This window comes from Ursus americanus, chromosome 5, assembly GCF_024610735.1.
Source record: "Ursus americanus isolate L20-20 chromosome 5, mUrsAme1.1.p, whole genome shotgun sequence".
In the NCBI taxonomy this organism is placed as follows: domain Eukaryota; kingdom Metazoa; phylum Chordata; class Mammalia; order Carnivora; family Ursidae; genus Ursus; species Ursus americanus.
The window spans coordinates 87,722,512-87,735,588 of record NC_142131.1 but is presented as its reverse complement, the minus strand read 5'-3'; the positions used below and the strand labels follow the sequence as shown (position 1 = coordinate 87,735,588).

The 13,077-nt window shown below is 63.3% G+C and overlaps 1 protein-coding gene across 21 annotated transcripts in view; it reads left to right on the top strand.

Annotated features, from left to right (window-relative positions):
- The window catches only part of OBSCN (obscurin, cytoskeletal calmodulin and titin-interacting RhoGEF), a 142,732-nt gene that overhangs the window by 109,642 nt on the left and 20,013 nt on the right, over positions 1-13,077 (top strand). For 20 of the 21 annotated variants that reach the window (XM_087862428.1, XM_087862446.1, XM_087862441.1 and 17 more), the window contains 22 exons: positions 121-245; positions 340-537; positions 1,065-1,097; positions 1,416-1,514; positions 1,679-1,897; positions 2,198-2,270; positions 2,485-2,552; positions 3,203-3,322; positions 3,444-3,583; positions 4,403-4,603; positions 4,709-4,791; positions 4,980-5,153; positions 5,437-5,593; positions 5,906-6,022; positions 6,101-6,265; positions 6,378-6,536; positions 6,622-6,799; positions 7,184-7,297; positions 8,934-9,101; positions 9,297-9,399; positions 9,647-9,776; positions 10,652-10,760. In XM_087862428.1, coding sequence (XP_087718554.1) covers positions 121-245; positions 340-537; positions 1,065-1,097; positions 1,416-1,514; positions 1,679-1,897; positions 2,198-2,270; positions 2,485-2,552; positions 3,203-3,322; positions 3,444-3,583; positions 4,403-4,603; positions 4,709-4,791; positions 4,980-5,153; positions 5,437-5,593; positions 5,906-6,022; positions 6,101-6,265; positions 6,378-6,536; positions 6,622-6,799; positions 7,184-7,297; positions 8,934-9,101; positions 9,297-9,399; positions 9,647-9,776; positions 10,652-10,760 — 2,933 coding nt within the window. The remainder of the gene's footprint in view (positions 1-120; positions 246-339; positions 538-1,064; positions 1,098-1,415; positions 1,515-1,678; positions 1,898-2,197; positions 2,271-2,484; positions 2,553-3,202; positions 3,323-3,443; positions 3,584-4,402; positions 4,604-4,708; positions 4,792-4,979; positions 5,154-5,436; positions 5,594-5,905; positions 6,023-6,100; positions 6,266-6,377; positions 6,537-6,621; positions 6,800-7,183; positions 7,298-8,933; positions 9,102-9,296; positions 9,400-9,646; positions 9,777-10,651; positions 10,761-13,077) is intronic. The other variant, XM_087862429.1, reaches the window with a different exon arrangement.

Below are 13,077 nucleotides of genomic sequence, written 5' to 3'. Positions count from 1 at the left end.
GTGTCTATCCAGCACACAGGGGCCCTCACCGGTCCACCTCACTGCTCTTGACCAACCCCCCCCCAGGGGCTGGACCCCTCGCTGGTCCACTCACTGCCCCTTCTCTGTTCTCTCCACCAGCCGGGAGCAAGAGGGCACAGAATCGACCTCGGAAGAGGGGCAGCTGCCCCAGGTGGTGGAGGAACTCAAAGACCTCCAGGTGGCCCCCGGCACACGCCTGGCCAAGTTCCAGCTCAAGGTGAAAGGTGAGGAAGAGAGACAGCGGCTGGGTGGAGGTGGGGCCGTCCCTGGTGCCCACAGGGTGGAGGCTCCGTGCTGATCACTGCCCTGTGGCCCCAGGCTACCCGACACCCCGGCTGTACTGGTTCAAAGATGGGCAGCCCCTGACAGCTTCTGAGCACATCCGCATGGCTGACAGGAAGACGCTTCACACCCTGGAGGTTGTGTCGGTCACCAGTGAGGACGCCGGCCAGTACTCGGCCTATGTCAGCAACGCCGTGGGTGCCGCCTACTCGACTGCTCGGCTGCTGGTCAGGGGTGTGTGCTCGGACCGAGCTTCCGCACCTGGGCTGCCGTCCGCCACACGCCATGCCTCCGCACACGTGCCCTGGGGGGTGGGGGCACGGGGTCCGTGAAACAGACCCAGGCAGGCATGTGAGCACCGGCAGACTGTGCAGAGGAAGAGGCCAGTGGTTACTGTGGGAGGAGAGGTCTGAACTTCATTGTTTGCAAAGTTCTGGGCACCTCAAGGCGCTTCCATGTCACATCTGAGCTGGCGGTGGCTGAAGGACCCAGCGCTGTCCAGCCTTCCCTCTGACCTTCAGTGTGACCTTGCATAGGCTGCAGAGCGACCCCCACACTCCTGGGGCAGTGGGGTGGGGGTGCATCACACTGGGTCCATTCAGCCTCAGCGCGAGCTCCCTGTATGGTCTGAGTCTCCGGGAAGGTGGGGCTACGAGTGGGTGGGGCCCCCTCACAGACCCTGAGCCCTAGCAAGTGCACGGTCCTGGGGAGACAGGCCCCTTGGCGCTACAGGCCTGATTTCCATTTCTTGCCTCTTTCAGGCCCCAAAGATCCTGAAGAGAAGTCGGCATCAGGTGAGCCAGCTCGGATGGGCAGAGGGTGGGTGGGTGACTCAGCCAAGTGCGTGAGGGACACCACGTTGCAGGCAGAGGACGGTTGGGTGCAGGCTGTGGACACCCAGCCTCCAGGCCCACTGAGGCCAGGACCTGGAGGCTGCGGCTGCAGCAGGTGCCCCTGGAGGCTGCGGCTGCAGCAGGTGCCCCTGGAGGCTGCGGCTGCAGCAGGTGCCCCTGGAGGCTGCGGCTGCAGCAGGTGCCCCTGGAGGCCTTGGTGCCCCAACAGGGAGCAGGGGCTCGACATTCGTTCATCACCAGTGTCTGCTCTTTCTCCAGATGCATATGAACAGCTGGTGCCCCCCCGATTCTTGGAAAGATTCACCTCCAAGAAGGTGAAAAAAGGCTCCAGCATCACCTTCTCAGTGAAGGTGGAAGGTAAGGCTCTCCTACCTCCCTGCTCCCCCCCCAAGGACCCCTACTCAGGGAGGCTCAGAGCAGGCAGGGCCCTCTCTGCCTCCACTCAAAGCCCCCCAGGGAGCTCAGAGGCAACCGCCAGCTCCTGGAGCCCCCTTCCCCATGGACCCTCGACTGTCCCACAGGCTGCCCGGCCCCAGCCGTGCACTGGCTGCGGGAGGAGGCTGAGCGGGGCGTCCTGTGGATTGGCCGTGACACGCCGGGCTACACGGTGGCCAGCTCTGCACAGCAGCACAGTCTGGTCCTGCTGGATGTGGGCAGACAGCATCAGGGCACCTACACCTGCATCGCCACCAACGCTGCTGGCCAGGCCCTCTGCTCTGCCAGCCTGCACATCTCTGGCTGTGAGTCAGTGTGGGTGGCTGACCACACCCCCCACCTGGAGGCGGGGAGACCCCAAACACAGAGCCCTTGGGCCAGCTCCCATCCCCTGTCCTGTAGGCTCTGCTCATCTGGCTGAGACCTTGCTAGAGGCCCCCTACCACCCTGAGTGTTTCCTTCCTGGGCCCCACTCCGTCTGGGGGCTCCCGTGGACCAGGGTCAAAGTCCCCTGGGGGGCCTGGACATCCTGGACCAGGTCCCAGCTAGAATTGGCTCAAGGCTGTGGGCCGTCATTCCGGTGACTCACCCTGTTCTCCTGACAGTGCCCAAGGAGGCGGGGGTGGCGGAAGAGCATGCTGGGGTGAAGGAGGCCCTCATCTCCACCTTCCTGCAGGGGTGAGTGCAGGGGAGCAGGCCAGCAGCAGCACTGGCCCTGGAGGGGGACAGTGCTGCTGCGGGGGAGGGAACCCCATCCAGACTGCAGCCTAGCCCTGCCCCACGAGGGCTCTGTGGCTCGGGCCAGCTCCTGTCCCTCTCCGTGCCTCAGTGTCCCCATTGTAACATGAGGGCTTCGGCTGAGGCATTGTCTCAGGACACTGCTCCCTTTTAGGACCCAAGCCGTCTCTGCACAGATGTCGGAGCCTGTGGGGTTCGCTGACCTTGCTGGGCAGAGGAAAGGTATGGGCTGGTTGAGAGCATGTCCTCGCAGTGTGGAGGCCAACATGCCTCTAGTGCAGGGGTGAGGCATGGAGGGGGCTGCCCCAGGCTGTGTGGCCCCAGAAATGCCTGCTCGCCTTCCGCGGGGCCTGATTCTGAGCCCTGCTGGTCCTTGGCTCAGAGCTCACATCAAGCAGGCTGCGGATGCCCAGCCTGGATGCAGGTGACAGCTGAGGGCTGGGTGAGGGCAGTGGGGGGAGGGGCAGGTGCTGGGCATGCCACCACCAAGACCTCATCTGTCCTGGATTCTGCCCCGTCCCCAGCGGGGTCCTTCTGTCTGCTTCCCACCACGTACACGGGGCCTCTCTGCACCTTGGAGTATTTGTAACATCTTTAGCGGAAGTAGTGAGTCTGCACAGAAGTTGAGAAGGGAGGGACATGTGCTCTGCATGCCAGTTGCCCACCTTTGGGGTCACTTCTCGGCTGACCCCCACTCACCCAGGCAGCCCTTGTGAACCCTTAACCTGACCCTGCAAAGCTTCCTGCAGTGATGGTCTCAAGTCTGTGTGTTCCTTGGCACTGCTGGCCCCCGAGCCCGGAACGGGGCCCGAGGGTGTACCTGGGCTCATCTGTGGGGCACATGGCCGGCTGAGCTAGGTTCTGGCCCCCAGCAGAGCCCACGGCAGTGGAGGCCCGTGGCCACCTGTCCCTGGCCGAGGTGGGCACAGAAGAGTTCCTGCAGAAGCTCACATCCCAGATCACTGAGATCGTGTCGGCCAAGATCACACAGGGTGAGGGTGTTGCTGGCTGCAGCGTGAGGACCGGGCTTTCCCTTGTTCATGCATGGGGGACCCATGGGGAGGGGACAGGGATGCAGGTCCTTCCTGGGTATCATGTGCCCTGTGTCCCCAGCCAAGCTGCAGGTGCCCGGAGTTGACAGCGATGAGGAATCCAAGACGCCATCCGCATCCCCCTGGCATGGCCGTTCCCGCCCCTCCTCCAGTGTCCAGGAGTCGTCCTCAGAGTCGGAGGATGGGGACTCCAGAGGCGAGGTGCTCTGACTGGCAGGGGCGAGTAGGGCACTGGTGGGGGTGGGGTGGGGGGGCCCATTCTTCTCGGTGGCCAGCCTCACTGCCACCCCCGATGGGATTTCCATCAGCAGACATGGTTGAGCCTGTTCTGGACCAATGCTAGGCACCCTGGAGCCTCCGGACGCCTGGCTGGCTCCTGTCCGGGTCCCCTGCTCCTCCGGGGTCTTTGGGGGCTGTTGGGGCTTTGGAAGATCAGGCTGGCCCCCTGCCCAGGTCCCCGCCCCTCCGGGGTCTTTGGGGGCTGTTGGGGCCTCGGTAGGTCAGGCTGGCCCCCTGCCCAGGTCCCCGCCCCTCCGGGGTCTTTGGGGGCTGTTGGGGCTTTGGAAGATCAGGCTGGCCCCCTGCCCAGGTCCCCGTCCCTCCGGGGTCTTTGGGGGCTGTTGGGGCTTTGGAAGATCAGGCTGGCCCCCTGCCCAGGTCCCCATCCCTCCGGGGTCTTTGGGGGCTGTTGGGGCTTTGGAAGATCAGGCTGGCCCCCTGCCTAGGTCCCCTCCCCTCCGGGGTCTGTGGGGGCTGTTGGGGCCTCGGTAGGTCAGGCTGGCCCCCTGCCCAGGTCCCCGCCCCTCCGGGGTCTTTGGGGGCTGTTGGGGCTTTGGAAGATCAGGCTGGCCCCCTGCCCAGGTCCCCGTCCCTCCGGGGTCTTTGGGGGCTGTTGGGGCTTTGGAAGATCAGGCTGGCCCCCTGCCCAGGTCCCCGCCCCTCCGCGGTCTTTGGGGGCTGCTGGGGCCTCGGTAGGTCAGGCTGGCCCCCCTCTGGTCTGATTCAGCACCATGCCCCCAGATCTTCGATATCTACGTGGTCACAGCTGACTACCTGCCCCTGGGGGCCGAGCAGGATGCCATCTCGCTGCGGGAGGGCCAGTATGTGGAGGTACTGGACTCAGCCCACCCACTGCGCTGGCTTGTGCGCACCAAGCCCACCAAGTCCAGCCCCTCGCGGCAAGGCTGGGTGTCCCCCGCCTACCTGGACAAGCGGCTCAAGGTACCAGACAGCTGGGCTGGGGTCATGGGATTGTTGTGCCCCGCGAGGCCTGGAGCCTGACTCCCACAGGGCCCCACCTGCCACCCTCCCCCATTTTCTCACCAGCTATCACCCGAGTGGGGGCCCACTGAGGCCCCCGAGTTCCCGGGGGAGGCCGTGTCTGAGGATGAATACAAGACAAGGCTGAGGTGAGGGTCCAGCAGGCGGGGGCATAAGCAGCTTTGTGGTGGCGGTGGCGGGTTAGATGTGGGGGTGCCTCCCTCCACTGTTTTGCCAGGCTTGTTCTGACAGTGGGTGGTGGGCTGCACGGGGGAGGAGGAGATGGCCCACCGCCTTCACTAGCCCTTGGGTCTTTCCTCACCTCATCGCCTCCCAGCTCCATCATCCAGGAGCTGCTGAGCTCCGAGCAGGCCTTTGTGGGCAAGCTGCAGTTCCTGCAGAGCCACCACATCCAGCACCTGGACCGCTGCCCCCATGTGCCCACCGCTGTGGCCAGCCAGAAGGCAGTCATCTTCCGCAACGTGCAGGACATCAGCCGCTTCCACAGCAGGTGGGTGAGCGGGTGGGCCCTCGGGTGTGCACACATGCACGCCTGCATTCACATGCACACTCCTGCCCATGTGGGCACGTGTGTACGCGGCACACCCAGCACGCAGGCACAGCTGCAGAAAGATGCACACAGACGCGCATGGCCCCCCCCACCACACCCGCAGCACCCACAACCCAGCGCACTCAGTCCCAAGTAGCCACGCGGCCCAGCCCTGGGTGGTAGCCTGTTTCCTCCCAGACCTGAGTGTTCACCCGCCCCCTGACCACCGTACCCTATGCTGCAGCTTCCAGAGGGAGCTGCAGAGCTGCGACACAGATGACGATGTGGCCATGTGCTTCATCAAGAACCAGGCGGCCTTTGAGAAGTACCTGGAGTTCCTGGTGGGCCGCGTGCAGGCCGAGTCAGCGGTGGTCGGCACAGCTGTGCAGGAGTTCTACAAGGTGCCCCCCAGCCCGGGCCCCACAGATTACTGAGAAAAGCAGAGCCCCCGGAGCTCCGTGCTCACCTTCAGATGGTGACGCCGTGGGGCAGGGGTGCGGCTGGCTGGGGAAGAGGGGGGGTAGTGTGTGCCTGCGCGCAGTGGGGCAGGGGTGCGGGTGGCTGGGAGGAGGGGCCGTGCGTGCGCATGGGTGTGCGTGTGTATCCACACGTGTGCGCACCCCGGTGCCCCAGGCCCCAGCTCTCTGCCTCTTTTGACACTGGCGTGTGCCCCACCCCGCCCACGTCTCCCACCCCGCCCGCGTCTCCCACAGAAGTATACAGAGGAGGTGCTGTCAGCCGCAGAACCGTCACAGCCGCCCCCACCGCCCCTGCAGCACTTCCTGGAGCAGCCAGTGGAGCGGGTCCAGCAGTACCAGGCCCTGCTCAAGGTAGGGGTTGCGCCGCTGGGCGCCCTCCCCGGCCTCGTCGCCGGCGCTGGGGCCTTGGCCTGACGCTGTGTCCCCCAGGAGCTGATCCGCAACAAGGCGAGGAACGGGCAGAACTGCGCACTGCTGGAGCAGGCCTACGCGGTGGTGTCAGCCCTGCCGCAGCGCGCCGAGAACCAGCTGCACGTGTCCCTCATGGAGAACTACCCCGGCACCCTGGAGGCCCTGGGCGAGCCCATCCGCCAGGTCCGGGAGGCGGCCGGCGGGAGGCGGGGCGCGGCCAACGGCCTGGCCAGGACCGCCCGCGGGGGGGCTGGGCTCCGGGCTGCGGGCTGACTGCGCGCTTCTGCTCCCGCAGGGCCACTTCATCGTGTGGGAGGGGGCTCCGGGCGCGCGGATGCCCTGGAAGGGCCACCACCGCCATGTCTTCCTGTTCCGCCACCACCTGGTGGTCTGCAAGCCCAAGAGGGATTCCCGCACCGACACCTTCAGCTATGTCTTCCGGAACATGATGAAGGTGCGTGGGCGCCGGCGGAGCGCCGGGGCGGGGGCGGGCAGAGGTATGCGTCCAGACAGTCAGTCTGCATTCCCCGTCCCCACAGCTGAGCAGCATCGACCTGAACGACCAGGTAGAGGGGGACGACCGAGCCTTCGAGGTCTGGCACGAGCGGGAGGACTCGGTGCGCAAGTACCTGCTGCAGGCCCGCACGGTCATCACCAAGAACTCGTGGGTGAAGGAGATCTGCGGCATCCAGCAGCGCCTGGCCCTGCCCGTGTGGCGTGAGTCCTCCCGCCGGGGTGGGCAGGGAGGCCGCACTCAGCACCGGAGCCTCTCTGGCCCCCGAGCCTCAGACCCCTGCCCCGCTCCTGGGTCCATCTCAGGAGCCTGAGCTGGGGTGTAGGGCTGACCCCGACCTCAGTGCAGGGGAGCCTCAGGGTGCACACAGGGGCTCCCCAGCACGGGACAGGTGCCCAGACTGTGTTAGGGACGTGAAGGGCCACCTGGACAGAAGGTCGCAAGGGGCAGTGTCCATAACAATCACACCCTTGGACCCTGGAGCTTCTGACTGTGCCAGGGTTGGACCAGGGACATGAGGGCACCGCTGTCCCATCCACCAAGAGGTCAGAGCTTGTGTGTGTGTGTGTGTGTGTGTGTGCACTCAGACCCCCCAGATTTCGAAGAGGAGCTGGCAGACTGCACAGCAGAGCTGGGTGAGACCGTGAAGCTGGCCTGCCGTGTGACGGGCACACCCAAGCCCATCGTCAGCTGGTACAAAGGTAGGCCCCTGCAGCCTGAGGGATGTGGATCCTGCACCAGCAAGAGCTGCACAGAGGGAGTCGGGCCAGGTCGGGGAGCCAGGCGTGAGGGACAGGCGTCCTATTCCAGTGGCTCACCGCTGACTCAGCCCGCCTGGCTGGGAGCACAGCTAGACGAGGTGGGACAGAGCAGAGCGTTTGTCCTTGTGAGTCAGACACAGTGGCCCCACCCACCTCAGATCTCACTCCTTAGCTGTCTTGTTTGATGAGTTCGTACCGAGGGCTAGCACCCCATTCCAGGTACCAGCGATGCAGTGGCAAATAGGCCCTGCCCAAGAGTGCAGGCCGTGTAGATGGGGAGACCGATGGCAAACTGGTGGACAAATGTGTGGCAGGAAGTGGGGAGGTGGTGCGGCTGTTCATGGAAATGAAGCAGACAAAGGGGCAGCTGGCAGGCCTCTCTGGCAGACATGCAAGAGCTCTGGGGGGGCCGTCACGTGGCCAGGAGAGGGCAAGGTGGACGCTGAGGCCGGCCCTATGGTAGGGTCTCAGGTTTGGCTCTGGGTGTGATGGGAGCCACAAATTTTGGGGGTCCCTGTTCTCACACCAGCTGCCGTTCGGGGGTCCCCAGTGCCACCCCCAGTTCTGACACCAGCTGCTATTCAGGGGTCCCCAGGGCCACCCCCAATTCTGACACCAGCTGCTGTTTGGGGGTCCCCAGGGCCACCCCCAGTTCTGACCCCTGGTTTGGGGGTCCCATGACCAGCTTTAGGTTCTGTGAATCACTAGAAGGATTCACAGAACTCAGCAGACTGTCCACTCAGGGTCTGGCTTATTGCAGGAGCGGGAAGAGGTGTGTGGGGAGGGGTCCAGCTGGGTGTCCAAGCAGGGTCCTGGTGTCCCCCTGCCCTCTGGTGGAGTCATGCAGACAGCATGTCTCCCAGGTGGATGCACGGCAGCACAGTTTAGCCCCCGGGGACACTCATCTGAGCCTTGTGTCCGGGGCGTCTGTTGGGGGGTCACTCACGCAGGCACAGCTTACCTCTGTCACAGCCCCTGCAGACGTCAAACTGATGTCATGTGGCCCTAAGCCCCAGCCCTAAATCACAACTGATGGGGTACAAGGCCCCCAGGTAACCAAGACACTCCGACCGGGGGTCACTCGGGCTGGCAGGGGAGCCTGGGCTGGGCTGGCATGTGGCCTCCAGGTCTCCAGTGCAGCCCGAATGCCCAAACTGATGCACACACCGTCCCAGCGCAGGCAGCTCACACAGTTGTGTGCCGCTGTGACCCACAGCAGCATCACAGTGGGAGACCCCACGGGGATCCCCCAGAGGCCCTGACCTGCCAGGACGAGGAGCATGCCCCGTGCGATGGGGCCCCACTGTGGACTCAGAGCCTCCCTCTGGGCATGGCCTCAGGCAGCATGCCATGCAGGGACCCTGCTATGAGCCTACTTTCTGAGGCCACACGGTGGGCACAGTGGTCTGGGGAAGGGGACGGAACTCTGGGTCAGAGTGGCCAGCTTGGCTCCCCACCAGGGGTCTGTGCTCCAGCGGTGGCCCCCTATCATTGCCCCGTGACTGCGGCCCCAGGTAGGCCAGTCTCCTGTCCCTGGCAGCGTCCCCTCCCGTGAGAGCGCGGCCTTCCTTTGCAGATGGGAAGCCAGTGGAGGTGGATCCACACCACATCCTCATTGAGGACCCCGATGGCTCATGTGCCCTCATCCTGGACAACCTGACTGGCACGGACTCGGGCCAGTACATGTGCTTTGCAGCCAGTGCAGCCGGCAATGCCAGCACGCTGGGCAAGATCCTGGTGCAAGGTGAGCCCACCCTGGAAGGGAGGCTGGAGTAGAAGGCGTCTGGACCCCACTCCACCTCGGTGGCCCCATGGGGGGCTCGGGCCTGTGGGGGGGCTGCCGGTGACATCCAGGGCACCCGCAGGTGGGGATAGGGTCCTGGTCCATCATGGTGTCTCTCTGTATCTCTTTCCCTTACGTTGCTGCGTCGCCCCACAGTACCCCCACGGTTTGTGAAAAAGGTCCGGGCAGTTCCTTTTGTGGAGGGAGAGGATGCGCAGGTCACCTGCACCATTGAAGGCGCCCCGCACCCTCAGATCAGGTGGGCTGGGCACCTTGTGCCCAAGAAACAGGAGGGGAGGTAGGCAGCATGCTCGCTGCATGGGGGGCGGGCAGGTTCTGAACCTGGCTCCCGCTGCAGGGAGGGCAGTACCCGCTGGAGGTTGGGCAGCTGGCATCAGGAGTGCGTGGGCTCTGGAAGAAAGCCCAGTCTTGCAGGGTGGGCAAGAGGAGGGTCTCGAGTAGAGGAAGCTGGGGAGGCCCTCCTCATCCCCTGGGGTTGGTTGCAGGTGGTACAAGGATGGAGCCCTGCTGACGCCTAGCAGCAAGTACCGAACCCTGAGTGAGCCCCGCAGTGGTCTGTTGGTGCTGGAGATCCTGGCTGCCAGCAAGGACGACCTCGGCCATTATGAGTGTGAGGTGAGGTGGGCAGGCACAGGGGATCTACCTCGGGGCCTGTTGTCACCCAGGGTCCCTGAACCATGATGAGGGAGGAGACTCCCCCACTATCTCCCAGTGTCCCTGATGAGGGAAGGACCCCAGGCCCACCATCACCCAGTGTCCCCAATGAGAGAGGGACCCCAGGCCCACCATCACCCAGTGTCCCCAATGAGAGAGGGACCCCAGACCCACCATCACCCAGGGTCCCTGATGAGGGAGGGACCCGAGGCCCACTGTCACCCAGGGTCCCTGATGAAGGAGGCACCCCTGGCCACCATCATCCAGTATCCCCTAATGAGGTTGGGACCCCCAGCCCATCACCCAGTGTCCATAGCAAGGACAGGGACCTGGGTGGGAACTCTGGGTGGCATCCTCTCTACCAAAGCCACCTGTCCACCTGCAGGGCCAGTGGTGGTCTGTGGCACAGCCTGTGGCTCTTCCTGGCTGCCAGCCTCCTCTGTGTGGTTGCTTCTGGTGGCTGGGTTGGGCTAGATGGGGCCTGCCCCATGGCAGCTCCTGGGGAGGCCCACAGACCAGAGTTAGCTGTGGACCCACACCGTGTGATTCGGTTACTACTACCAACACGTGGAATTTGAGTTGAAATCAGTTACTTAACTGTGGGTAAAGATTTGGTTCTGTTTCCAGTGCTCCGGGCCCACATGGCTACCACACTGAATAGATAAAGTGTCCCTACCACCTAGGAAACCCCTGCACAGTGCTGGGTCTGTTGGGGAAACTTTCTTCTGTGGCAGGCTCTGGGACACAGCCAGGGAGGGCCCCCCATGTTAGAGATGGCCTTGACGGTCCTAAGGGAGCCACTGGCTCTAAGTGGGCTCCTGCCATCCGTCCTGCAGTTGGTGAACAGGCTGGGCTCTGCGAGGGGCGGGGCAGAGCTGTGCATGCAGAGCCCTGCTGTGCGGGCCCGGGAACAGCTTCACAGGGAGCAACTTGCAGCGGTGGAAGGTAAGTGGTACTGTGGGGCCAGGTTGGGGGGAAACCATCAGCCTTTCCAATCAGGGTGTGCTTCCTGGACGAGGGGCAGTGAGGGCCAAGGAGGGGTCTAGCTGGGAGAGATGAAGATGCAGAGGCCATGGGGCAAGGGCTGGTTCCTAGCCCCCTACTGGGGCAGCATGAGGTGAACCTTGAGCCCAGAGGTTCAGCAAGGCTGGAGGACAGCCCTGGCGGGGGGGGGGGGGGGCTGTGTCTTGTTTACCATCCCTGTGGCAGTAATGAGTATGTAGAAAGGCCAGGCCTGGTCCTGGCAGGCTGCTGGGCAGTGGCCAGCAAGGCGTCGTAATAGATAGCAGGAACGTTGGGGAGGATGATTCTGTGGGAAGCGTGCTGAGTGCAGAGGACCAGCTGCTGGGTCCCAGCTTGGCTACCAGGAGAGGGAGTGGTGTCAGGGGCCTGCTACCTCCACACTGGGTTGGGCTGTTCATGGAAAAAATAGAATGCCATGGCTCTTTCTCCCTACCCTGGCTTGGGGTGGCATCTGGGGTCCTGGGGTGGGTCTCACTGAGGGGAGATGTGCTCCTGGGTGGGAGGTGAAGGGTGGGCAGCAGGATACCTTATGCCTCCACTCACACCTGAGTCCAGGGTCCCAGCTGTGCCCAGCCTATGAATGGCCAGGACGGAAAGGGGGGCAGCTGACATCTGTCCTGGGCCTGCTCAGTCAGAGAGCAGCCCTGTGGTGCTCACAGGGCAGGCTGCAGCCCCAGGGACAGCTTCTTCCAGTTTGGGTTGCCCCACCTAGAAGGGGCTACCTTGTCAGGTGGTGAGCCTCCTGTCCCTAGAGGCATGCAGGCAGAGCCTGGACCAACACCTGGTGGAGCTTCAGTTCTCACAGTAGGAGGGGCTGGAATACATGTCCTCCCAAGTCCTGAGTGTTGGCTTCTGTGATGCCTTGGGCTAATGGATCCAGTCCGTCCTGGGGCCCAATGTCCAGGGGCCTCTATCTGTCTGGACCCTCCCAGAGTCAGCCTACCTGGCATCTGGAGCTTGACCTCACAGCCTTGATGCCTTCCACAGCCATCACACAGTGGGCAGGGGTCCATGTTCCTGCCCCCCAGAGGGCCCTGTGGTGTCTGCAGGCACCTGCACTTCCTGCCATATGGCGTCTTATGTTGGGGAGGTGCTGAGCAAGGATTTCAGCACTCCCTCTCAGGCTGGCGACACGCGTGTCCTACAGAGACATTCACTTCATTGTCATGATGGTTCACTTTCTGTCAACGTCTCATGGCTGTGAAGTCTGCAAGAGGGTCAGCCCTCTGATACCAGAAACATTGCACCTCACAACCAAGAAGGCCAGTCGTCACAGACCCAGGAGTTGGAGCCCGCCGCCTCCTGCTTCCTAACCCTATCCTGCCGCTTCATCTTTAACCTGGTGGCTCCGCAACCAGAAGAGCCCCAGCCTGCCTTGTGGGGTGGGCACTGCCCCCTCGCTTTTGGAACTGCACTGGCCTGGGAGCCCCGCTTCGCACAGCTGCACCCCTCTGATAGCTGCCAGTATTCACCGGGGCTTAGAGCCTGTCAGGTGGCAGGTCAGGTCAGGAACAAGGCACCAGGAAGGTAGCAGCCAAGACGTTCCCTGACTACCACTCCAGAGCAGCAGGATGGGACTCCAATCAGGGGAGGGTGAGGGAAGGAGCTCTGGGTTTTCCCACTACTCTGCACACAGAGTCCAGCCTGCAGGTGGCAAAGAGGCTGGCTCGCTCTGGGCCCAACTTAATCCAAACACACAAGGCATTTTGGCTGGATCCCATCTCTCTCCCAGGGGGCATCCCTCTCCAGGAGGTAGCTGGCACAAACACACACAGGTACATATATACATACTTGTGTGCACACATATGCGTACATACGCACACATTCACAAGTAAATGAGGTTCCCAAGGGCCATACAAACACAGCTGGTACCTTTAATTCACATGCACCCAATCAGAGACAGTTTAAAATACTCTTGGTCATCTAAGGGAAATCCTTTCTCTATGTGGCACTGCAGCAAAACCTAAAATCCCACACACCGGAAGCCAGAGCACCATGTGCCCGGTCATGCCATTTGACTTTTCTGAGCATCCCACTCAGCTTTGTCCCCAGGATGGCAAGAGGGACTGTTGAGATCTGAGGGTACTGGTATCTGCTGGACTGCCTGCTGTCCAGCAGGGTGTGGCTGGGAAGGGCATCTCTGTGGCAAGCCTAGCCCTGCCCAGAAGCTGCCGAGGAAGAGGCCACAGGATGGGTGAGAATAGGTGCTGCATGGTCCCGGATGAGTCCTGTCCTGTCT